The sequence below is a fragment of the Crotalus tigris genome, unplaced genomic scaffold (genome assembly GCF_016545835.1).
Source record: "Crotalus tigris isolate CLP2741 ecotype Arizona unplaced genomic scaffold, ASM1654583v1 scf7180000023738.1706062, whole genome shotgun sequence".
Taxonomy (NCBI): Eukaryota; Metazoa; Chordata; class Lepidosauria; order Squamata; family Viperidae; genus Crotalus; species Crotalus tigris.
Genome location: NW_024100150.1, coordinates 436516 through 462791, shown reverse-complemented (window position 1 = coordinate 462791; position 26276 = coordinate 436516). Strand labels below are relative to the sequence as shown.

Genomic DNA, 26276 nt, shown 5'->3' with positions numbered 1-26276 from the left:
GAGGAAGCCACCAAGATTTGAAATCTGGTCTTGATTGGTCTCCGGCAGAAGCTCTGCACTTCCCATTGGTTAGCTGAGTTCTCTGAAGGAGGAACCACCCCATTAGGAAAGAAGTTAAAACTGTCCAGTACAGCTGAATCTCAATATTTTGGAGAAATCGCAGTTTGAAGAGGAGCAGCTGTGAAATTCACCCACATTTCGTGGGCCAAGTGAGAGACCCCAGGTGAGTTAAACAAAGCAAATGCCTAAGACCAGGACCAGCTGCCTTCTCTACTTTCAAGGGGGGATCCCCACCTGGATGGACCTATTTACAAAATGCTTTTCATCTGGTTGGGAGTTGACATACAAAACGTTTGAAGAGTGTTGAGTGTGCTTGTGTATGCTTAGACCCAATTACGCTTAGGTGGCAGTTTGATACAGGATTATGGCCATGCCTGAGTAGGTAGAAGGCCATGAATTCTTATCCTGCCACAGGCATGAACGTCAACTGGATCAGGGTCTCCAACCTTAGTAACTTGAAGACTTGTGGATTTCAACTCCCAGAATTAATAATAATAATAATAATAATAATAATAATGGTGGTGATGATGATGATGATGATGATGATGATGACCGAGGGACTAATTCTGGTTGCACAAGACCAAGCCTTAAGAACAAATGCATACAAAGTCAAAATTGAGAAGACAGCAACAGACAGTAAGTGCCGCCTATGCAAAGAAGCTGAAGAAACAGTGGACCACCTGGTAAGCTGTTGCAAGAAGATTGCACAGACTGACTACAAGCAGCGGCATGACAAAGTAGCAACAATGGCGCATTGGAAGATCTGCAAAAAATATCATTTGCCTGTAAGCAAAAACTGGTGGGATCATAAATAGAGAAAGTCATAGAAAATGATAAAATTAAACTGCTCTGGGACTTCAGAATTCAAACAGACAAGCACCTGCAACATAACACCCCAGACTTAACAATTGTCGATAAGAAAGACAAAAAAGTCTGGATAGTGGACGTGGCAGTGCCTGGAGACAGCAGACTAGACAAGAAAGAACTGGAGAAGATAACAAAACACAAAGACCTACAAATAGAAATAGAAAGACTGTGGCAAAAGCAAGCAAGGGTAGCACCAATAGTAATAGGCTCCTTGGGTGCAATCCCAAAACAACTGGAGCACCACTTGAACACCCTCGGCGTTGACAAATTCGCCATCAGTCAATTGCAAAAGGTGGCCTTACTAGGAACTGCTTCCATCCTGCAACGATATCTGTAATACCATCAAACATCCACATCTGCCTATCCCAGGTCCTGGGTAAGGACTCGATATGTAGACAAAATGCCAAATCCAGTCTGAACATCTGGTTGACTATGCGATGATCAATAATAATAATAATAATAATAATAATAATAATAATAATAATAATAATAATAATAATAATAATAATGTTGGAAGGGACCTTGGAGGTCATCTAGTCCAACCCCCTGCTCAGGCAGGAGACCCTATACCATTTCGGACAAATGGCTGTCCAGTCTCTTCTTAAAAACTTCCAGTGTTGGAGCATTCACCGCTTCTGGAGGCAGGTCGTTCTACTGGTTAATTCTTCTGTCAACCTCAACCACTTCCTCTAAGTTTGCTGTAATCCATGGGTTCCAACCTTGCAACTTTAAGACTTGTGGACTTCAACTCCCAGAATTGCTCAGCCAGCCATACTGGCTGGGGGATTCTGGGAGCTGAAGTCCACAAGTCTTAAAGTTGCCAAATTAGGGGACCCCTGAACTAGATGACCCAAACTGATTTCATTACCCAAATTAAGTAACATCACCAGTGTTAGTGTAAGTGATCAGTGTTAGTGAAATTGCCTAGTTTGGGTCTGCAAAAAAAAAAAAATAGCCAAGCCTAGAGAGCACCCCAAAGTGCTTTTATGTTCTTTGGAATCCGGCCGTCTTCCCAACTTTGCTTCTCTTTTTCACTTCTTCACTTGACCACATGTTACGTTTGCTACTTCTCAGAATGTCCCACTTTGAAACACCTGTTCTCCTCTGCTGGCCTGGTCTGCTTCCTCTGGGAAGGCCCTTTACCCCACTGGGAGGGCTGCCAGCTTCTGGCAAGGCAGGTCTTGATCCCCAAGGCCCTCCCAGCCTCTCCCAGGAGGGGACCTGCAGAGGTCTGTGGCTGAGCAGGACCCCAGGCCTGGGGCTCCAGCATACTGTGCTCCTTCTCACTGCCCTCTGCTTTTTCCCCTCGCAGGACGATGCTTCTCACCTGGATGTGACTGCCTGTTCTGGGGCAGGGGGAGGCCCAGAGCTGCAGACCGGACCTGATAGGCATCAGTAAGCGCTGCGGACAGGGGAGAACTCAAGTCTTCCCTTGGGTGGAGTTTGGCCAGCTCCAGTTACTGAAGGGGAAAGGAGAGCACCGCTCTTGCCTTCCTTGGTGGCTTTCATTAAACATTACAAATTAAAGGGATTAAAAAGTCAAGCAAACTAATATATATATATGAGTGCAAAAAAGAGAGGGCGGAACAGGCAAGGCAGTCACAGGCAATCAGGAAGAGTGGCCCTGTCACGAGGGCAATGAGTAGGCAATTGGATCAGTAAGGGGATAAAAAGAACTTCCCACCCCCTAAGTCCCACTCTGAGGACGCTGGCAGAGGACCAGCGAAAGCTAAGTTGTTTTAATTCTTGTATATAACTGTTTTTATTGTTTTAAATGTTGTTTTAACAATAAATAACTGGAGTATACTCTTCCCGGAGATCGAAGATTGCATCATTGAATATATATATATATATATATATATATAACAATTAGAAAGTGTAGACAAGAAAAAATAGAAAAGAACATAGAACATTGGTTATATCTTGGTTACTGTAGAGAAAGGACTGGGGGGGGGACATGATAGCAGTATTCCAGTATTTTAGACCCATTGCCAGCCTTTGACAGGATTAAAACTCAAGGAAGCCAGCATTTTAGACCCATTGCTAGCCTTTGCAAAACAGGCTAAATAAATCTAAGAACAAAAGCAAGCTCCAATTACGAAATGCTGTAAAAATCCTTGTATTCACCAAACCAAGCTATCAGCTGTCCCAGAACCACATGCTATGTCACTTCTGACCAATTAAAAGTTTTCTTGTTGAGCTGCTCTCTTTGTTCTTCATTTCCTGAGGCTGTCATTCCCACACTCCCTTATTTTCCCATTGCCTTCAATTTTCTTTATATTCCTGTATTTTATATTTTGATAAACTAATATAATATTTGACATCCGTGAATAGCTCTCCAGACTACTTCTGCCCACTCATTCTGGACAGCCACTTCCTGGTCAGGCACACAGGAAAGTCCAGAGGGTCATCTGTGTTTCCCTCCCTTGTGCTCTTCCAAACTGGTCTCCAGCAAGTAGCAACCCTTCAGGAGAGTTGAAAGTTGTCCCAGGGACTTTATGTTTCCTCCGGGATGTTTGTGTGCAAATCCAGAGAAGAAAGGTCAATCGAGAACAAATTCTGACATGCCTTTCTTCTCCCAAACTTCCTCCTAGCTACAAATGTGGCCAGAGGGTGTCCAGCTTTCCAATCTTCCACCTTTCCAAGCCAGTTCAATTCAGTTGCAAGCAAAGCCGTGGATGGGAACTGCAGCAGACACTGGATTGGGCAGAACACCTGCACCCACACAAAGCGAGAAAGGGGGCCCTGGTGGTACGTGGACCTGGGTAGCCAGTATTCTATTTCTTCCGTGGTGGTGAAAACCCAGACAGACTGCTGTGGAGAAAGGCTTCGGGGAGCAGAGATCCGCATGGCAGGCTGCATGCCCAACTGTGGACTCTCCAATCTTCTGTACGTTCCTCTTTGCCCACTCCTGTTAATCAGGAGACGAATTGGCTAGGGGAAAGGACGTCAATTTGGTAGCACCCAAAACATTGCAGATGGGACCAGCACTTGGATTTGGGGTGGGGAGAGGCTAAATTGTTTCTGTATCCTTTTTTTAAGAATGCATTTTTAAATTTTGTTCAGCATATGGCATCTACAGAGGTCATGCAATCATGATATACAAATATGAAGCATCAGCAAAGATGGATAGATAGATAGATAGATAGATAGATAGATAGATAGATAGATAGATAGATAGATAGATAGATATGGATGGATGAGAAAGAGAGAGGGAGAAAGAGAGAGAGAATGAGGGTGATAAAATCTAGGAGATAAAATATTGAATTAAGATAAAACCATAATAAAATCACCATAATATGGTGCCATTGTCTTGCAATGGGATAGACGTTATAGTTCGATATCCGAGAAAGCTTAACCATGGAAATGCTTCTGCTGTGGCTGCTATGAGATCAACCCAGGTGCCTTGAAATGTCCTAAGAAGACATTCTCAAACTATATATTACCGTTTGTAGGAATGCATCAACTCCTCTTCTGATTTGCTCCTTTTGAACCACGACAAACCATGGGAGAGGGTCTTCTCTTTTTCTCTTCCAACAGCTGTGGGAGAATCACCGACACCCGTCTGGGCTCCATCAGCACCATCTCCTGCGACAGTCGTGTGGGATTATGTCACCGTCACCATTCCTGGCCGCACAGTATCCCTGGCACTGGAAGTCTACAGGACCAGGGTGTGTAGCCAGAAGACTTGTGTGTCAGGACCGGGACAAGGATAATGGATAATTCAGTCAACCTTGATTCTCTTAAATAAACCTACTCTGAGCAATTGTTTTGTTTCTGGGATTGCTTTCTAAGACACAAAGACCAAGAGGAGCAGACCACAAAGGAGAGGGCAACATCTACGTCTTCAAGATCCGTTTGGTGTTGCAGCCTTAGATCAATCCCTCTTATTTGTTGTTAGTTGCGAAGTCGTGTCTGACCCATCGCGACCCCATGGACAACGTTCCTCCAGGCCTTCCTGTCCTCTACCATCTTCTGGAGTCCATTTAAGCTCATGTCTGCTGCTTCGGTGACTCCATCCAGCCACCTCCTTCTCTGTCGTCCCCTTCTCTTGTCCTCCATCTTACATCCCTCTTATAACATAAGTCCAAAGCACCAGAAGGCAGGAGAAGAAGCAATGGGTGGAAACTAATCAGGGAGAGAATTGTGTGAGGTGGAAGTCTGTGGGATCCAGGTGTGTGGCAAGGAGCAGAAACAAGGATAATTGATAATTACATAAATCTTGACTCTCAAATAAACTTGCTTTGAGCAATTGTTTTGTTTCTGAGTTTGGTTTGAAATATGCCCTCCATAGAAGAATAACAAAGTTTGAAGGGACCCTGAAGGTCTTCTAATCCAATCCGTTGTCCAAGCAGGAGACCCTAAACCATTTCAAACAAATGCCTGTCCAGTCTCTTGTTAAAAACCTCTTGTGATGGAGCACCCACAACTTCTGGAGGCAAGCTGTTCCACTGGTTGATTGCTTTCACTGTCAGGAAATTTCTCCTGGGTTGGTTCTCTCCTTGATTAGTTTCCATCCGTTGCTTCTTGTCCTCCACTCAGGTGCTTTGGAGAATAATTGGACCCTCCCCTCTGCTTTGGGGCAGCCCCTCAGATACTGGAACGCTGCTATCAGGCCAACCCTGGTCCTTCTTTTCATTAGACTAGACATACCGAGTGCCTGCAACTGTTCTTCGCATGTTTTATTTGAAGCAGCTGGGTTGCCTCCCGCTTCCCCCAGGAGCTCAATGAAACCCCTTGCTAGACCCTCAGCACCTTCAGGAACCCCCTGATGTCTGTTGACTGCCAGGGACAGGCAAACGTCACAGCCCGGATCACAAAGCAATTGCCAAGGCAGTCTGCTTTATGTTTGCCTACCTGGTCAATATTTAATCGAGGGATTTATTATACTCTACTCTTTATATATATTTATTGTATTGGAACCACACAATCCCTTCCACTGATTGCTGTGCAGGAATCTCAATACACGTATGTAGGAAAGCACCAAGAATCCAGCACAATGCAAGGAGATTTTGTTCAATTATCTAAAAGTTTGAGGACCTTGCATGCTTGTCTCAAAAGCAGCAGGTCGCGCTTAAATAACAAACAAAGCTGTAAAAAGAAAGAGTTGTTGAAGGAAAAGTCTTCGTCATGGTTCAATCCAAGCTGGGAATAAACAACATGGCGACTGCTTTAGAAAGAAGGTTGCAGTTTATTGGAGAGGAGAGCCAGACAGAAAGATGGCTCTGGAAGAAAAGAGAGTGAACACATGTAGGGAGTGGGTTTTTATACCCTCTGGAGCCTTTTGTTTGGAGTTGTTCCTGTGGCATGAACTTTGACCTGAATCTGAGTGTGCCCTTTGGCATCTGTGGGTTAATCCTATTATGTCCTGTCTTAGAGTTTGGGTGGGGTATGTAGATTTTAGGTGTCTTTGTCTTCCTAAGCTTCTAGCTGGGCACCTCCAACCTTCCTGGATTATTTACATCTGCATTTCTACAGAGCTGGTTTCTGCTTGGGGGAGGGAGACTTGGAGCTATTAAGAAAAACTGGGCATGCTTTTCTGCCTCTTTAATATTTCCTTCTCTGGGGGGGGGGGTGACTTCCCACAGAGTAATAAAAGGCCACAAAGCATCATCCAGTTCTCCCATTGGCCAATCCAAAGCCTTTGGCAATGACAAGATTCCTCTCCAACTTTGTACACAGTACAACGTCCGCAGTGACTGGATTTCAAATTGTTCAATATTGAAATTCTGGATAGCAACTGATCGCTCCCGTTTTCTCCCTTTTTCCTGCTGAATTTGCTTATGGACCCTGGAAAGTCAACCGGGAAGTTCACCTCGGCAGCCAGAATTCCCCGTGGCTGGCTGGGGAATTCTGGGAGTTGAAGTCCACAAGTCTTAAAATTGCCGGTTTTGGAGCCCCCTGGCTTCACTAACCAGTTAGCCACCGCAATGGGGGAGCTGGAATTGCAGGCATTGAGGTGGACTACCCTGTTTAACATATTCCTTGGCTCAGTTGTGGCTATAACTCAAGGAGTAGCTGTATTGTTACTTGAAGGCCAACCAGGAAATTCGTCTTATGGAGAGAACTCTCACAGGCCATCTCTGCAGAGAACGTTCTTCCATTCATCTGTTCTTAATCGCTCACTGCTTAATTTCAGTGGACCTTATGGCTTCCTCTGCTTTGTAAGGCCAAACAGTCTTTGGACAGGAAAGCTTAATTCTTCCTTGTAAGATTCCAGGCTAAGTGGCTCTCCAAGATTCACGACCCCTTAAGAAACAGAAAGAAGACTAACAGAATTACAGAGCTGGAAGGGGCCTTGGAGGTCTTCTAGTCCAACCCCTAGCTCCAGCAACAGATCCTATACCATTTCAGACAAATGGCTGTTCAATCTCTTCTTTAAAACCTCCAGGGATGGAGCACCCACAACTTTTGGAGGCAAGTTGTTCCACTGATTGCCAGGACATTTATCCTTAGTTCTACGTGGCATCTCCTTGATTATCTTCCATCATTTCTTGTCCTGCCTTCAGGCGCTTTGGAGAATAGCTTGATTCCCTCTTTTTTGGGGCAGCCCCTCAAATTTTGGAAGACTGATCTCATGTCACCCTTAGTCCTTCTTTTCAATGAAGTAGACATAACCAATTCCTGAAAACTTTCTTCATCTTTTAGCCTTCAGTCACCGAATCATCAGTGTTGCTCTTCTCTGCGTTCTTTGTAGAGTCTCAGCAACATCTTTGAATATACTGCAGGAAGGTCTTCTCTCTCCAGATCCATTATTCTGGCCCTCTCCAGCAAATGCAGCTGCCCACTCATGTTGACTTTGGAGGTGTGAGCATGCTCGAATCCTGTAAAAACATTCCTAAGTGCTGTTTGCTCACAGACAATGAGGATGTTCTGATACGGAAACCAGTTGGCATCTGTCAAGGAAGACCATTATGTTCCTCCCAAGAATTGCATTGCTTGGAAAGAGGAGGTGAAATCCTGCAGGATGTGGGTTGTGTAACATCTCCTCTCTCCCCACTGCCAAGACCCAGAGGCATGGAGGAAACAACCAATGGGAGAGTTGTAACCTGGTCTTGATTGGTCTCCATCAGAAGCTCTGTAACTTTCCATTGGTTGGCTGGGCTCTCTGAAGGAGGAGGAGTCAGCCCATTAGGAAGGAAGTTAAAAAATATCTGGTAGAGAAGACTGTGAATATTTTGGAGAAATCGCAGCTTGAAGAGGACCACCTGTGAAAGCTCATCTCATCCATTTGGCTGGGCAAGGGAGAGACGCCAGGTGAGTTAGAGCAGGGGTCCTCAACTTGGCAACTTTAAGACTTGTGGACTTCAACTCTCAGAATTCCTCAGCCAGCTTTGCTGGCTGAGGAATTCTGGAAGTTGAAGTCACAAAGTTGCCAAGGTTGAGGACCCCTGAATTAGAGAAAGCCTGTGGAGCAAATGCTGCAGACCAGAACCAGCTGCCTTCTCTGCCTTGAGCAGGGAATCCCCACCTTGAGGGACCTATTTACAAAATGCTTTTCATCTGGGTGGGAATTGATACACAAAACGTTTGAAGAGTGCTGAGTGTGCTTGTGTATGCTTAGATCAGGGGTCAGCAACCCGCAGTTTGGCTTCCAGTCCTCGCCGTGTGCAGTCTCACAAACAAAAGAAGTGGGACTAAAAAGGTCCATTCAATCAATTCCAACTTCTTGCGGCAAAAAAAAAAAAAAAAGATCTCGTGAAGTTGGAATTGATTGAACTTTTTTAGTCCCACTTCTTTTGTGGGACTGCACACGGTGGCAGAGGACGTGACGGAGGACCTTGGTGGAGCTAGAAAGAAGGTTCCACTTGTGTCCGATCGGGGGCGCGGGATTTTTGCCAAGCAACTTATACGGAGACAGGGAAATGGGCTGGGGGGGGGGGTTGCCAATGCCGCTGCCATGAAGCTTGGCAGAGCCCCCTCAAGCGACCATGATTCCCCCTCCCAGTCAGCCAGCCACCATCGCCCAGCCTACTCCTCACCTGGCCAGCCGCCCTCACGCTCTTCTCCTCCTCATCATCCTCCCCATTCAATCAGCTGCCAGCAGCTTGGATGGGTCTGCTCCGTCCAAGGTGAAGAAAGCAAAGGTGCAGCAGCGGGATTGCTCTCAAGCAATAAGAGCCGGGTGCGCTACTCGCTCGTGTGCGCCAGACTTATTGAGCGCAATCCTATTGCTGCGCCTCTGCTTTCTTCAACTCGGATGGAGCAGAAGCACCCAAGCCATTGGTGGCTGCTTGTGTGTCGAGGACGAGCTTTGCTGCTGCTGCTGGGCCACACCTGGGCTACGCCCTGCTGCTGCCTCCCAAACTCCACCTTTGCCACTGGGGGAAGCAGCGGCGAAGCGCTCCATCCTGGGGGGAAGCAGTGACGGTGGTGGAGTGGTCCATCGGGAAGGTGGGGGAAACAGTGGCGGTGGGACGCTTCGTGCAGGGGGAAGCAGCAGTGATGGTGGAGCGCTCTGTCGGGGTTGGGGGGTGGAAGCAGTGGCGGTGGGGCATTCTGTGCGGGAGGAGGGGTAAGCAGCAGGGTTTTGTGGTTCCCAGTTTTTTATTTTCTCTGGGAAATGGGTCCAAATGGCTCTTTGAGTCTTTTTTTTTTTAAATATATTTTATTGGTTTTATAATTTTAACAAAAAGTACTTAAGACACACCGTGGTGTTTGGGTAAACAAACATTCCAAAGTAAAAAAACATAGATAAACAGCTCAACTTAATACATTCACTGTCATCTCTCTATTTCCCACAGTAACATAATAAATTTAATATATTCCATTTCTAGCTTAGATTTCTATTGCTACTCAACCTGTTTTAAAACTTTATCAATTTACAATTACAATTCTTATCCTGCCACAGGGATGAAAGTCAACTAGATCAGGAGTCTCCAACCTTAGCAACTTTAAGACTTGTGGACTTCAACTCCCAGAATTCCTCAGCCAGCCAAGGTAAAGACTCCTGAACTAGATGACCTTAGACCAGTCACGCTTTCTCAGCCCTAAAAAGAAGGTCAGGGTAAAACACTTCCAAAAATGTTTCCAGAATATTTCCCTGTGGCCATAATTAAGATGGATTAGATGTCCTCTATGGGAATATCAGGTGGTCTTGCAAAAAATGGTCCTAGAAATTCAGAATCGTGGCTACCTACCCCAGCATCCCAAGAAGCTCTGCAGAGGAAATTCGTATTGCCTGCCAACAGGGTCAATATTTGCCCAAGGTTATTCTGCTCTAATCCTCTGTCAGGATAAGATCTGCTTCCTGCAATTCACCTTTAGCTTCCTGTTTCCCTCCAATTTTCCCAGTTGATCAGGAGCTTTCTCGCTCTCCAATGTGGCAAATTGGATCTGGGATTGTTCGCATTTAAGGCACCATTGGCAAATCAGGCTGAAGGGAATCAACCCAAACAATCAATCAATCAATCAATCAGAATAGAGCTGGAAGGGACCTTGGAAGTTTTCTAGTCCAACCCCCTAGCTCAAGCAGGGGACCCTAGACCAGACATGTCAAACCTGCGACATCACGTGACATCGTGCAATGTATCAGAGCTTTTTCTCCATTGCTGGCAATGGGGTGGGCGCCATTTATCGTGATGCATCCGGCCCGCAGGCTGGCAGTTTGACACCCCTGCCCTAGACCATTTCAGACAAATAACTGTCCAACATTTTCTTAGAAACTTCCAGTGATGAAGCACCAACAACTTCTGGAGGGAAGCTGTTCCACTGGTTGTCGTCACAGCCAGGAAATTTCTCCTTAGTTCCAGGTTGCTTTTCTTCTTGATTAGTTTCTATCCGTTGCTTCTTGTCCTGCCTTCTTCAGAGGCTTTGGAGAATAGCTTGACTCCCTCTTCTTTGGGGCAGCCCCTCAAATAGTGGAAAACTGCTATCATGTCCCTTGTCCTTCTCTTCACTAGACTAGCCATGCCCAGTTCCTGCAACTGTTCTTCCTATGTTTGAGCCTCCAGGCCCTTAATCATCTTAGTTGCTCTTCTTTGCACTTAAGAGTCTCAACATCTTTTTTGTAATGTGGTGATTAAAACTGGATGCAGCATTTCAGGTGTTGTTTGAAACTGAATTAACTGTGCGTTATACTCAGGCCAGGAAACTCAATTCCTGCCTTTTTAGCCCTTCAGGGGGCTGTAAAGACCTGGTTTCCCCCCCCCCCCCAGGCAGTCAAAGCAACCAGTAGCACTTGTGAGGCATCGCAAACAGAAGCTTTATTGCTGATCAACTCTGTTACAAGAATCTCACCAGACTGGCTGCGTTCCCTTGGGAAAGGCAAGTTAAGGCTTCAGGGATTCTGGGGCAGGTCAGGCCCCTGCTGCCTTCTTCAGTGCAAGGATTCCAAGCTCGGCCCCCTCTTAACATCACCCCCTCCAGTATTAGCTGGAGATTCCCCCAAATCTAGGATGGGAGTTAAACTGTGGATATGATTAGTCCTAAGAGAGAAGGGCACCTTTGTTTTTAAGTATGCTTTTTATTGATTGTTGTGCTCCTTCTCACTGCCCTCTGCTTTTTCCCCTCACAGGACGATGCTTCTCACCTGGATGTGGCTGCCTGTTCTGGGGCTCCTGGCCGGCCAGGGGGAGGCCCAGAGCTGCAGACCGGACCTGATAGGCGTCGGTAAGTGCTGCGGACAGGGGAGAACTCAAGTCTTCCCTTGGGTGGAGTTTGGCCAACTCCAGTTACTGAAGGGGAAAGGAGAGCACCGCTCTTGTCTTCCTTGGTGGCTTTCATTAAACATTACAAATTAAAGGGATTAAAAAGTCAAGCAAACTAAAAGAAAGGAATAAAACAATTAGAAAGTGCAGAGAAGAAAAAATAAAGATAGAACATTGGTAATATTATTGTTATAATCATGCTTGGGATGGTGATGTTGGTAGTTGGTATGTCTAGTCTAATGAAGAGAAGGACGAGGGGGGACAGGACAGCAGCCTTCCAGTATCTCAGGGGCTGCCCCAAAGAAGAGGCAGTCAAGCTATTCTTCAAAGCGCCTGAAGGCAGGACAAGAAGCAACGGAGGGAAACTGATCAAGGAGAGAAGCAACCTGGAACTAAGGAGAAACTTCCTGGCAGTGAGAACAATTAACCAGTGGAACAGCCTGCCTCCAGAAGCAGTGAATGCTCCAACACTGGAAGTCTTTAAGAAGAGACTGGACAGCCATTTGTCTGAAATGGTCTAGGGTTTCCTGCCTTAGCAGGGGGTTGGACTAGATGACCTCCAAGGTCCCTTCCAACTTATTTATTTATTTATTTATTTATGAGACTTATATACCACTTTAAGTGCAAGCACTCTCTAAGCGGTGTACACCAGTAAGCAATGTATATATATATTTACATTACCCCCAACAATCTGGGTTATTATTATTATTATTATTATTAATCTCCTTTGAGAGCGGAGCATCAACATTTCATGTCAGTGTGTGCCATTGTGTATAGAGGAAAATGAGAGTAAATTATTCAATTCAATCTAGAATCATAGAGCTGGAAAGGACCTCAGAGGTCTTCTAGTCCAGTGGTTCTTAACCTTTTTGAACGAATCGCCCCCTTGAGCCAATAAGGAAGTTGTCATCGCCCCCCTCCCCCAACATAACCTCTCCATCACCACCTAGGAAATAATTCTTCAATTTATGCAAACACTTTTTTTGTTTTCCTTAAAATTTTTATCAGGACATATTGATGCAAATATTTTATTTCCAGTCTTTTTCCCATACCTCAACTGTGTGAAAAATTTTGGTGCCACCCGTCACTTTATTCCCAAACTTCGTGATACATGTATTTCCTTATTATCTTATTTATTCAAGACACTTAAATGTAATGACCACTGAAAACAAAATTCAATCCACTAATAGCGAGAGATCTGATGTTTTTGTACGATAGATATACAGCGATTCACTGTACGAAAAAGTCTCAAAAGTGTCCCCAAAACTTCTCGCTCCATCACCCCCATATTGCCCCCTTTTCTTCCTTCGCCCCCCTGAAAAATGAAATCGCCCCTGGGGGGCGATATCGCCCAGGTTAAGAACCACTGTTCTAGTCCAACCTCCTGCTCAAGGCAGGAGACCTTATACTATTGGTGAACATTTTAGAGACCGAGTACCCAAAACCAGGTCCTGCCTCACCCTGCCCACTCTGCCCCCATCCTGCCCCTGGCCCCGCCTGCCCGCAGGGCCACCCACCGCCTCCACAGCTCACTAAGGCGGCCTAGCAGTGCCATGGCAGCCACATCCTCTGCCTGCACCCCACAGAATCAACTGTGCACAACAGGGCATGAGGGCGGAGTCTTGTCCCCACTGCCCGGCTGCCATGTTCTTGGCTGCGCTGCTCTGCATGGGCCGCACTTGGGGGCGACTCTCCTCTGGGGGGGGCTGCTGGTGAGGAGGGGGCTGCGGGGCTGGGGCAACAGCATGCGTGCCCACAGAGAGGGCTCCGAGTGCCGCCTCTGGCACGCATGCCATAGGTTCACCACCACTGCCTTATACCATCTCGGTCAAATGGTTGTATGAAAACTCCGGTAGAGAAGCTATTCCATACTTCAGTGGTTATCACACTGTAAGGACCCACCCCACTTTGCATCTTAAGAAGACAGAACTCTTGGAATAATTCTTCCAACAGGAATCCTTTATTAAGAGAACATGGTTGCAGGCATGCTAGACAGGACTTGGGGTTCAAGCTCTTCCATTCAAGGTTTTAAGGGGTTCCCCAGTAGTCCCACCCAATCAACCCCCCTTCCAGTGATAGTTTCAAGTCTCACAATTCCACCCCCTTTCTTCTTTCTTCCGTCTGAATGGAGACTTCAGGTAACTACATGAAAGGCAAGTATCCTGCTTTGTTATGATAAGGTTCTCTAGTGCTAACGCTTTGATGTTACAATAAACACACATTCAGCATTCAGCTCTTTGAATTGTACTGAAGGAAGTGAGGGCCATAAAGCCCCTTTGTTCTCCCCCTTCTCTCCCTCTTATGGCAGAATCCAAAGAAGGCAGAATTGGGAGTTTCTATATTTGATAATTAAAGATGAAATATGATTGGATTCTGACATCCGGCCCCTCTTAAAAATAATAGAGATCCACCTGAAAGAAAACACAAGTATAAAATTTAGTTAGGCTTGTTAGGATACTCTGTGTGAAACTTCTTCAATAGCTTCGGGGCTCTGACGTGACGTTTATGGACCCACTCATTTTGTGAGGCAGGGATGTGTTTCCAGGCAACTAGGTACTGAGTTGTTCCACGATATCTCCTAGAGTCAAGGATCTCTTTTATTTCGAAGTGTTGTTCCCCCTCCACCATGATTGGAGGTGGTGGGGGGGGGATTTTTGGCCGTAGAGGTGACTGATGCTCTCTTTTCAGCAGCTGCAATGAAAAATTGGGTGTATTTGCCTGAGATTTTTGGGTAATTCTAATTCTACTGTTACTGGATTTATGATTCTTTTAATTGGAAAAGGTCCTATATATTTTGGTCCAAGTTTTTTACAGGGCTGTAGGGATTTTAGGTATTTTGTAGATAAGTACACCATTTCTCCTATAATGAATGGTGTAGGCTCAACCCTTTTTTTATCGGCTTGTGCTGTGTATGCCTGCCTAGCTTCATCTAGTGATTTTCTGACTATTGGCCAGGTGTTTTGTAGGTTTTCCATCCATTCTTTCAGTGAAGGGATCGTTGGTTCGTTTTGGGTTAACTCTGGCATAGGGTTGAAACTTTGACCGTTGGCTATTTGAAAAGGAGTGTAGCCTGTGCTGGAGTGGACTGCATTATTGTAGGCGACTTCTGCAAAAGGAAGTAAGTCCGTCCAATCACTCTGTTGGAAATTTAAAAAACCTCTCAAATATTGCTCAAGTACCGAATGGCAGCGTTCTGTTTGTCCATCTGTCTGAGGGTGATGGCTAGATGTCAGTCCCTGAGTGGTCCCTAAGAGGGATAAAAATTCCTTCCAAAATGCAGACATAAATTGCACTCCCCTATCAGAGATGATGCGTTGGGGTGCCCCGTGCAATCTGTAAATGTGCTGGATGAAAAGTTTTGCTAAGGCCTTTGCAGTGGGAATCTTCTGGCAAGGGATAAAGTGCACCTGTTTGGAAAATAGGTCCGTAACTGTCCAGATAACAGTATTCCCATTGCTTTCTGGCAATTCCACTATAAACTCCATGGCTATTTCCCTCCAGGGGGCTGAGGGACTTGCCACTGGTTGTAATAGCCCTGGCGATTTCCCTTGCAACCTCTTTGCTGATGCACAGGTTGGGCAGCTGGCAACATAACTTTCTATGTCCTTTTTATTGATGGCCACCAAAATTGCCGTTTAATTAAGTGTAAAGTTTTTACAAATCCAAAATGCCCTGCTGATTTTGTGTCAGGGCAAAGGTGCATGAAAGTTACTCTTTGAGTTGTTGGTATATATAACTTTTCCCCTACCCAAGGCAACCCGTCTCTCATTGTGCACACATTTTTGTTTTTCTGGAACCATTCATCTGTTTCCAAGCTTTTTCTGAATTCAATCCCAGTTTGGCTGTCCAGTTGTGGTTGTATTTTGGCTTGGGTTCTTGTGGTTACTGGTGCTGCCAGTTGTGACTCTGCCATTATTGGTCTAGAGTCTGTGGTTCGTGCGCTGTTATATTGGGGCATGCGAGATAGAGCATCTGCCAGGAAGTTCTTTCTTCCTGGTAAATGTTTGAGCTTAAAATGGAATTGGTGAAAATGCTGGGACCAGCGGGCTTGTTTGGGATTGAGTTTCCTGGAAGTTTTCAGGGCTTCTAAATTTTTGTGATCAGTCCACACCTGGAAGGGGATTTTGTTGCCTTCCAGGAACTGTCGCCACGTGAGTAATGCCTCCTTACTTCTAAGTTGGATCTATAGTAAAGAAAATGAAATATATAAAGAAATGACTTCCCCTTCATCACACATATAAACAATTTTAATAACTTATCATTTTCTCTTAAATATGACGTATTTTTTCTTCCCATATCCCATCTCTATTTTATAAACAAATCCTTGAAATCTTTTTTTTTTTTTATTAAAAAGTTTTATAAATTTTACAGAAAATAAGAGACAATACAAAAACAAAAAACAACATATACAAATAAAAAACAAACATTACCCAACAAAACCCCCCTTCCCCCACCCCTACCCAAACCCCCCCTTCCCCCCCCCAGGACCTCCCAGAGCAGAATATAGGCTTAATTAAAGAAAAAGTTTAAAAAAATTTATAAAAAAAAGAATATAAAATAGAAAAATATATATATATATATAAAGTTAAAAATTATGAAAAAACTATATAGTATTTTTATATCAAATTTAAATTGTATGAATTTTATCCATTTATCCCAAACAGCAAGAATTTCTCTTGCGTTTGACCCTTTAAGAAAGCCGAAATCTTTGCCATTTCCGCCAAATGAGACACTTTAAGAAACCATTCCTGCAATGTAGGCAAAGATTCCTTCTTCCAATATTGTCCTACTAACAGCCTCGCAGCTGTAATCAAGTTTAACATCAATATAACCTCCTTTGTATCACAATCAATAACTATACCTAACAAAAATAATTGTGGAGTAAATTTTACCCTCCTTTTAAAAATTCTCTGGATATTCCACCATATCTTAATCCAGAATGCTTTTATCTCTCTGCACGACCACCAAATATGATAATAAGTAGCGTCCATACAACCACATCTCCAACATTTAGGTTGTAAGTCAGGGTACATAAAAGACATTTTTTGTGGATCAAGGTGCCATCTATAAAACATTTTATAAAAATTCTCCCTTAAGTTCTGTGCTTGTGTAAATTTGACATTTCTCACCCAAATAGTTTCCCAGGTGTCCAATGGAACTGGCTCACCAAAATTCTGCGCCCATCTAATCATACAATCTTTAATTAGTTCCGTTTCTGAATCCAATTCAACTAAAACCCCATAAATCCTCTTAATGTGGGTTTGTCTTTGATCCTTCACTTGCTTAATAAGATTTTCATCTTCTCTGAGAAAACCCACCTTACAGTCCATCTTCCATCTATCTGATAATTGCCTATATTGGAACCAAGAATAAATAATATTTTCTTGTGCTAACTCTTCCCGTGATTTTAACTGCCAGTTTTGTCCATCCCATTTAAGTAACTGTCTATAAGACACCATATCCATTTTAACCCCTCTTTTTATTCCTTCTATTGCATGCCAAGGTATAGCCCATAATGGTACTTTGAAATCACTTTTATAATATTTTCTCCAAACCCTAAGTAAAGAAATTCTTAAGATATGAGATTTAAAAGCCCAATCCATTTTTTTATTAAATATTAAATAGGCATGCCACCCAAAAAGTAGATTCCATCCCTCTAAGTGAAGTATATCAGAATTTGTCAAATTTACCCAGTCACTAACTAATGTTAAAACCACCGCATCATAATATAATTTCAAATTCGGCACCTTGAGTCCTCCCCTCTCACGGAAATCTTGCATAATTTTAAATTTAACCCTTGGCTTTTTCCCTGCCCAAATAAATTTATTAAGGCCTTTCTGCCACTCAGTTAAATTGATCTCATTCTTCAAAATCGGTATCATTTGGAACAAAAAGAGAAACTTGGGTAGAATATTCATTTTTATCACTGCAATTCTTCCCATGAGGGATAATTGCAACTTTTCCCAATTCTTCAAGTCTCTCTGTACCCTAACCCACAACCTTTCATAATTATTTTTAAATAATTTTGCATTAGAAACAGATAGCATCACCCCCAAATATTTTACCTTATTAACAATTTCAAAACCCGTCAAATTAACCAAAGTCTGCTTCTCCCGACTAGTCATATTTTTAGGTAAAATTTTAGTCTTATTAACATTAATCTTAAAACCCGAAACCAAACCATAATTATGAATCAACTGTAATAATTTTACTACAGAATAAGTAGGTTGCGACAAAGTAATAACCAAGTCATCCGCAAAAGCTCTTAACTTATACTCTTTTTTATTAACTTCTATTCCTTTAATTTCCTGCGACTCTCGAATTTTGATCAACAGTATTTCCAGTGTTAAGACAAACAGCAACGGTGATAATGGACAACCCTGTCTAGTACCTTTCTCTATTGTAAAAACCTCTGACAAGCCTCCATTAACGATAAGTTGTGCCATTTGTTTTTGATATATTACCATAAGAGCTTGCAATATCTTTTCACCAAAATTCATCTCTTCCATTACTCTTAACATAAAATGCCAATTCAATTGATCAAAGGCTTTTTCAGCATCTAAAAATATCAGCCCTGCAGGAACTTGGTTATTTTTATCTAAATATTCTAATAAATTAATAATTTGTCTGACATTATTTTTCATGTACCTTCCAGTTATGAACCCAGATTGATCTTTATGCACAAGGTGGTGCACAACCCTCATAAGCCTATTTACTAAGATTTTTACAAATATCTTATAATCCACATTTAAAAGAGATATAGGCCTATAATTCTTTGGTAAAGTAAGATCTTGATCTTCCTTTGGAATCAATGATATAAAAGCAGTACGCCATGAGGGAGGAATCTCTTGACCCTGTAAAATGCCATTAAAAAGATCACCTAATGGTTGAGTCATCTCCTCCAATAAAGCTTTATAATAAACAGCTGTTAACCCATCCGTACCCGGTGCTTTCCCTGGTTTCAATTGTTGAATTGCTAGCGAAATTTCCTCCTTAGTAATTAAACCATTAACTTCATATTTCTGATCCTCTGTCAATTTAGGGAAACTAACCTCGCTTAGATATTTATTTATCTCTAAAATTTGCACATTAGTAGATTTATATAATTTTTGATAATAATCCAAAAAAGATTTCTTAATCAGTTCCTTCTGAGAAACTAATTTACCCTTGTAATTTATTTTATCTATTGTTCTCTGTCTCTGTTTCTTTCTCAATTGATAAGCCAACCATCTCCCTGGCTTGTTAGCATTGCAGAATGTGTTTTGTTTCATAAACAATAAATTGGTTGCAGCTTGATCTGCTAACAACATATTAAATTGTGTTCTTAACAACTTTAAGGATTCTTTAATACTTTCATCAGAAGGATTTAAAATCAAAGACTTTTCTTTTAATTTAATTTCATCTTCCAATTCTTTACGTTTCTGAATCTGTTTTTGCTTATGACAGTTATTCATTTTTATCAAAATCCCACGCATAAATGCTTTCCCTGCATCCCATACCATTGACATTGAAGTCCCCTTATACATATTCAAAGCAAAATAAAAAAATATGGAACGCTTCACGAATTTGCGTGTCATCCTTGCGCAGGGGCCATGCTAATCTTCTCTGTATCGTTCCAATTTTAGTATATGTGCTGCCGAAGCGAGCACCAAATCCTTGAAATCTTGATGTGCAGACCTAGTTAGCTGCAGTCCATTATGGGTTACTAATGATAATATATGTATTTTAGCTTTGATCACGTAAAGCAAATTTATATTTCTTTTATTTTTAAGAATCTTTATCTTTTAACGCCTTCAAATCACGTTGTAGAACTTGATTTATTTTCATTTTTTCTTTGTCCCATCTCACAAAATTATTCAGTTTTAAAAAGTCTCTTTTATAAATCCAATATAGGAAAATTATCCAGCTCACTTTTTCGGTTTGTTATTTGTATGTCTCTTTTAATTATTAGGACGTGATCTGATTTCATTTGTACATTCAATGTAGCATCGTTTTGTGTACCATTCTTGTAATCTGTCATTTTTAAATCCACTTTCAGTTCAGTCAATGGCCTTGTCCAGTGTTACCTGTTCTTTTTTCATTACATCTTTTAAACACAATCTATAATAGCGGACACTCTTAAAATTAACTTCTGGATCCATTGTTCAAATATATACAATAAGTCTGATGTTATGATATTTCATTCCATTCTGTATTAGTACGTTAAATTTAAGCGTTCTTCTTTGAATTATGATCTTTAGTTCCTTTTAGTTCCCTCTAGTGTCCAATCTTCAAAATTGCCCCTTATCATGTTTTTGTTTTAAAAAAGAGAATTCAAAAGATAAGCATTTTCCCACAGGAAGGATAATTAATTTCTAAATCTTATTTCAAATCCATCTGGACCCTTTATAATTTCCAAAATTGTTCAAATCACCCTTTTGCTGTTTATTCCAAAAGAAAAAAAAATAAAGTTCTTAAACCTGTATTTAAGATTCTTTTGCTGAGGACTGACAGTAAATCATCCAGAGCTGTAAATCCAAAGATCCCTCATAGCTGAAAAGTAATTAACAAGTTATTTCCAAGAGTGATTAGAACATATGTAAATCCTGTGTCCCTGAAAATGCCAGCTATGATTTGAGCAGAGATGGTGTTCCCTTGTCTTCCAGAGGTCTAAACCCACCAGAGACGGCTGTCTTGTGGTCTCCTCATGAGGAGCAAATATCTGAAGCACTAGAGGGTGATCTCAAGTCCCCTTCTTGTCCAGAGAGGAATTACTAAGAGCCCATCTACTTGGTAGCTCTGCCACACTCATGAGCTCCACCTTTAGCAAAGCCATCTTCAGTATGTTATTTCCACCCTGGAAGTCGCCTTCCTTGATAGGAAGACTGACTCCGAGTACACCACATTTCTGGCTCACAAGGAGGGTCTAGATTAGGCATTCTCCTTTCCACCCTTGCAAAGAAAGCAAATATGGAGAATGGCCAAGTTAGGAGAACTCCCAAATTCTGTTCTTCTCACAAGAAGCTCTCTAGCCTGTCTACTCATTCTGTTCAGCCACTTCCTGGTCAGGCATGCAGGAAAGTGCAGAGGGCCACCTATCTTTCCCTACGTTGTGCTTTTCCAAGTGGTCGCTAGCAGACAGCAAGACTTTAAGAAAGTTGAAAGTTGTCCCAAGGACTTTGTGTTTCCTCCCGGACATTTGTTTGCAGATCCAGAGAAAAAAAGTCCACCAAGAACAAATTCTGACATGCCTTTCTTCTCCCACACTTCCTCCTAGCTATAAACGTGGCCAGAGGACGTCCAGCTTTCCAATCTTCCACCTTTCCAAGCCAGTTCAATTCAGTTGCAAGCAAAGCCGTGGATGGGAACTGCAGTGGACGCTGGATTGGACAGAACACCTGCACCCACACGAAGCGAGAAAGGGGGCCCTGGTGGTACGTGGACCTGGGTAGCCGGCATGCCATTTCTTCCGTGGTGGTAAAAAACCGTGCAGACTGCTGTGGAGAAAGGCTCCAGGGAGCAGAGATCCGTGTGGGAAACTTTGTGAGCAACCATGGAAAAAACAATCCTCTGTAAGTTCCTCTTTTCGCAGAAAGTGGCTAGACAGGAATCAAACTGGCTAGGAAAATGACGTTAATTTGGTAGCACCCAAGACCTCATAGAAGAGGCCGGTGCTTAGATTTGGGGTGGGGTAAGGCTAAAATATTTAAGGCTTCCATATTTGGGAATATCTTTTTTAGGATTCAATCTGGGTCAGTCACCAGGATCACAGATTTTGTCTTCCGAGCTTTTGGACTCATGCTGGAGCCCATCTTTAGGGAACGTCTCTCTAGCAGCGTGCTGTGTATAGTATTTATACAGTGCTTGTTGTATGTGGCTTTTTAAGATGTTGATTGGGGTATGTTGATGGTGGCTATTAAGTCGTTGGCTGTCATTTGTTTGTGCTGGCCATCCCTCACCTTCTAAAGCACTTGATAGGCTGGTGGTAAATCAGCACTCCTATTGACTAACGAAGGGCCCGTTTCCCAGGCTTCAATCACTTCTCTGGCTGTTTTTGTGCCTGCTCGTCCAACAATCTTAGTAGTTGCAAAATTGCATGTGTGTTCCCGTTCACTGCAGTGGGAAGCTACCAATGAGTTCAGGTCTCCACGTCTGAATGCTTGCTTGTATTCTTGCAATCTGGTGGTTAGCTTCCTCCCCATCTGCCCTACATAATCACAGGGGCAATCTATGGATATCTTTTTTTTAGGAATGCATTTCTTAATTTTATTTAGTCTATAGCATCTACAAAGGTCATGCAGTTAGGACATACAAATATAAATTTAAATAAAGCACCATGAAATTAGATAGATAGATAGATAGACAGACAGACAGACAGACAGACAGACATGGATGGGAGAGAGGGAGAGGTTATGGAAATAGAGAGATAGACAAATAGGCAATACATTTTTATTTTATTTTAAAGGAAAAAAATTAAAATGTGACAGGGACAATAGGCACTTATGCATGACCCTTTAGGACAGTGGAATTCTGGGAGTTGAAGTCCACATACCTTAAAATTGTCAAGGTTGAGAAACACTGCTTCAGGAAGCTCTTAATGAAGTTCACAGAAGTTAAGTTAGAATTAAAACTATCAAAGTTAGTAGCTTTAAACTGAAATCAGGTACGAAATTCCAGAAATTTGACAACCTTGTTACAACATTTGAATTTTTTACAACCGTGTTTAAAGCAGCTTACATTAAGTTTAAAGCTGTTGTTCACATTACATTATGATTAAAACTATAAAAGTCATTTGCAGGCAAACCGTTACTACCGGTATGTACATTATACCTAAAATTGTAATACCTAAATCATCTAAGAACAGGAAGTAAAATATTAAGATAAAACCATAATAAAACCACCATATGGTGCCATTGTCTCGCTGTAAGGACCCACCCCACTTTGCATCTTAAGAAGACAGAACTCTTGGAATAATTCTTCCAACAGGAATCCTTTATTAAGAGAAAATGGTTGCAGGTGTTCTAGACAGGACTTGGGGTCCAAGCTCTCCCATTCAAGGTTTTAAGGGGTTCCCCAGTAGCCCCACCCAATCAACCCCCTCTTTCAGCGAGTCTCAGGCATTACACTTCCACCCCCTTTTCATTACTGCCCGGCTGGATGGAGACTTCAAAGAAACTACATGAAAGGAAATGGCCCCATTCTTATGGTTAGTTCTTTTGCAATACACACATTCAGTTCCTTTGAAGTATACTGAAGGAAGTGAGGGCCATAAAGCCCCTTTGTTCACCCCCTTCTCTTCCCCTTATGGCAGAATCCAGAGAAGGCAGAATTGGGGTTTTCTATATTTGATAACTAGAGATGAAATATAATTGGATTCTGACAGATAGACGTTATAGTTCGATATCCAAGAAAGCTTAACCACCAAACTGCTTCTCCCGTGGCTGACAGGAGATCAACCCAGGTGCCTTGAAAAGTCCTGAGGAGACGTTCTCAAACTATGTTACCGTTTTGATTCGCTCCTTCTGAACCGTGACAAACCGTGCAGGTCTTCCCTTTTTCTCTTCCAACAGCTGTGGGAGAATCACCGACACCCGTCTGGGCTCCATCAGCACCATCTCCTGCAACGGTCGTGTGGGACGCTATGTCACCGTCACCGTTCCTAGCCGCACAGTATCCCTGGCACTGTGCGAGGTGGAAGTCTACGGGACCAGGGTGCTTAGCCCGGAGAATTGTGAGCCAGGACAGGGACAAGGATAATGGATAACTCAGTCAATCTTGTTCTCTTAAATAAACCTACTCTGAGCAATTGTTTTGTTTCTGGGATTGGTTGCAAAGACACAAAGGCAAAGAGGGGGCAGACCACAAAGGAGAAGGCATCGTCTAGGTCTTCAAGATCTGTTTTGTGTTGCAGTCTTAGATCAATCATAACATCCTCCTATAAGTCCAAAGCACCAGAAGGCAGGAGAAGAAGCAATGGGTGGGAAATGACCAAGGAGAGAAGCAACTGAGAAGTAAGGAGGAATTTCCCGACAGTGAGAACAATTAACCAGTGGAACAGAAGTCGCCTCCAGAAGTTGTGGGTGATCCAACACTGGAGGTTTTAAAGAAGAGACTGGACAGCCATTTGTCTAGAATGGGGTAGTGGTCTCTTGTTTCAGCACAGGGTTGGACTAGAGGAGAGGGAGGGAGGGACTATGGGGTCCGTGGTGCTCTCTAAGCTTGGTTGTTTTTCTCAGACGTTTCATTACCCAACCAGGTAACACCATCAGTGCTAGTGGATCTGATGGCACATCATCAATCAATCAATGAGGAGGAAGCTCCTGGAACACGGCCCGTTCCCTTTTGCCAGAGAGCTCCGCACACAGACACCGGCCAGCCATCTCTCCAAGAGTTTCGGGCAGATTCTGCACAAGAGCAAAACACCGGAGCAAAGAGCTCCCCTTTCAGGTGTAGGAGATCAGCTTTTGGTTAAAATATTCCTAGCAGTAAACCAGGCAATCCCACGAATGGAGGACAGGGCAAGTGGGAATCACGAACCACCTCCAAGAGGAATCCGATTCACGAACCACCTCCAAGCAGAAGCGAAGGAGCGGGTTCCGTTGATGGCCCGACACCCTGTTTAGCTTTGTCCCACGAAGTGAGAGGCTTACAGGTCAGCAAATACTCCGATTCATTTGGGGATGGCACATCTCATGAACCCGGCTCTCGTCTTCCGATGAGAGGCTGAGGGCTTTCTGGGTGAACGAGCCTACAAGCGCGTGAATTAAGCCTCGGAGGGCGTCTCCACAGGTATTTGCATCCACCACGTCCAGAAGCCCGACAGGGAAGAAGAATACCCTAAAGCAGGGGTGGGGAACCGGGGCCCTTTCGTGACTTGTGGACTTCAACTCCCACCATTCCTGAGCCGGGCAAGTCGTGAAAGGACTGTGATTCCCCACCCCTGCCCTAAACCATCCGAGACAGGAAGCGTTGTTGAGAGCGCTTTTCAATGACGGTGCCCACCCTTTGCAGACCTCCCTCCCTGCCCTGTCTGTTTTCAGTCAGCCTCTCCACTTCACAGGGGTTCCAGAGGCATCGGTCCTGATTCCCCTCAGCTGGCCACAGAAGGGAATGAGACAAACCAGGTTCCACTCTTGAGATGAGGAAGCCACAGAGAACGGGCTGAGCTTGCCAGCCAGCTACAGCTCTGCCGGGGCTGCTTCCCTGCCATGAGGAACAAGCTACGGCAGAGACCCCCACACACACACACCACGAGACTTTTTGGACACCAGAAACCCGTTCTGCGGAGGTCGGTTCTTCAGTGGAACTGGGATGTGTGGTTTCACACACTGCCTGGATCCCCTGTGAGCACGGATGGGGCTTGGCTGGCTTGGCAGGCTGCGGACTGGTGTGGGGTCACAGCCCGGGGATTGGGTACCCGAGCCAGAGCGTAACTCTGATCTTGTCCGTTTTCTCCCTGGTGATTTAGAGGCTCCAGGGCCACCGTAGCCCGTCAGCTGGTGACCCTATTAGTGATGGAGAAAGTCCCCCGGGAGCGGAGAGCCGAGGGCTGGAGGGGCCTCCCTTCCCTTTGGTGCCCACCAGCAAACACCAGAGGGCATCAGGCTGGCGAAGCTGCCATCTGGGAGGGGTTCTGGGCTGGGGTGTCGGGCAGGGTCCCAAGGACGGCCTCCTGTTATGCAACTGATGGAAGGTTCGGAGGGAGGTGGGGAACTCGTCTCAATGGGGGTGGGGGTTCCTGCCACTGCAAGGGCAAAGGAGGAGGGCTGGACAAACTCTTGTGACTATTGAATAGTCCTCAACTTACAAGCATCCGTTTAGTGACCTTTCCAAGTTGCAACAGCACGGAAAAAAGTAACAGATCGTTTTTCACACACTTACGACCACCGCATCCCCCTGGGGTCATGTGATCAAAATTTGGCCACTTGGTGACTGACTCATAGTTGCGACAGCCGCAGCGTCCCCTGGGGGTCACATGATCCCATTTCGGCGATCTTCTGACAAATGAAGTCCATGGGGAAGCCAAATTCACTTAACAACCACAGTGATTCATTTAACCACGGTGGCAAGGAAGGTCGTAAAATGGGGCAAAGCTCACTTAACAACTTTCTCGCTTAGCGACATAAATTTGGGGCTCAACTGTGGCCGTATGTTGAGGACCACCTGCGCTCGGTCTGCAGGAAAACACCCACCGTGGGGAGGAGCTGTCCTGACTGCAGACTCGGCTGCGCTGTCAAGACCACCGGAGGGAGGGGGGGGCTGTGTTGCTCCCCAAGTTTATGATCTCCCAAACTGCAGTGCTGGCACCCCCAGAGACGCTCCCCCCATGGCCAGGCGCCCGTTCAATTCACCCTCTTGCAGCGGCTTCCAGCGGAAGGGCTGGAAAGGGGCCGCCTCCTTCCCTTCCTCCCCAGCTCTCGTTCGTGGGGAGGGCTCAGCCAGCCCCACCTGTGCTGAGGAGGGTCCCCCAAGCCCCCAAGTAGCCCACAGGAAGCCCCATCCCCCGAGCAAAAACCCTCCTGCCCTGTGCCCAAGCCGCAGGGACCCAAGACCAGGCCTGGAAATGGAAAGTGGGGCCGAATTCCAGGATTTTGTGGGTTCCACCTCGAGCGCCCTTGTCTTGAGACCACCCCCCCAAAACCCTCCCAGCGGTCATCCCTGTCTGCTACGGGCAAGGGTCTCCAACCATGGCAGCCCTTTTGAAGACGGGTGGGCTTCCAC

The 26276-nt window shown here is 44.2% G+C and overlaps 1 protein-coding gene and 1 non-coding gene across 7 annotated transcripts; one reads left to right on the top strand and one right to left on the bottom strand.

Annotated features, from left to right (window-relative positions):
* Positions 1-113: 113 nt before the first annotated feature.
* LOC120298045 (fucolectin-like) lies at positions 114-26111 on the top strand. Of its 6 annotated transcripts, XM_039321388.1 has the most exons (6): positions 147-223; positions 2240-2322; positions 3522-3816; positions 11444-11538; positions 20833-21127; positions 23126-26111. In XM_039321388.1, exons 3-6 carry the CDS (start codon positions 3776-3778, stop codon positions 23310-23312), a joined length of 618 nt encoding a protein of 205 aa, XP_039177322.1. In that variant the 5' UTR covers positions 147-223; positions 2240-2322; positions 3522-3775; the 3' UTR covers positions 23313-26111. The 6 variants fall into 6 exon arrangements, 5 of the variants coding, with proteins under 5 accessions (XP_039177323.1, XP_039177324.1, XP_039177322.1 ...); XM_039321389.1 differs by lacking the exon at positions 2240-2322 and having other exon boundaries at positions 114-223; XM_039321391.1 differs by lacking the exons at positions 2240-2322; positions 3522-3816 and adding an exon at positions 9779-9867 and having other exon boundaries at positions 158-223.
* On the bottom strand, positions 19119-19225 carry LOC120298093. The gene has a single exon (XR_005553946.1). It is a non-coding gene; the product is annotated as a U6 spliceosomal RNA (small nuclear RNA).
* Positions 26112-26276: the final 165 nt, after the last annotated feature.

Bases quoted from the DNA above. Each gene is read 5' to 3' on its own strand.
- LOC120298045 (XM_039321389.1), top strand. From the start codon at position 3,776: ATGGCAGGCTGCATGCCCAACTGTGGACTCTCCAATCTTCT. The intron at 3,817-11,443 runs GTACGTTCCTCT...TTCCCCTCACAG, and splicing joins TGTGGACTCTCCAATCTTCT to GACGATGCTTCTCACCTGGA. The intron at 11,539-20,832 runs GTAAGTGCTGCG...ACTTCCTCCTAG, and splicing joins ACCGGACCTGATAGGCGTCG to CTATAAACGTGGCCAGAGGA.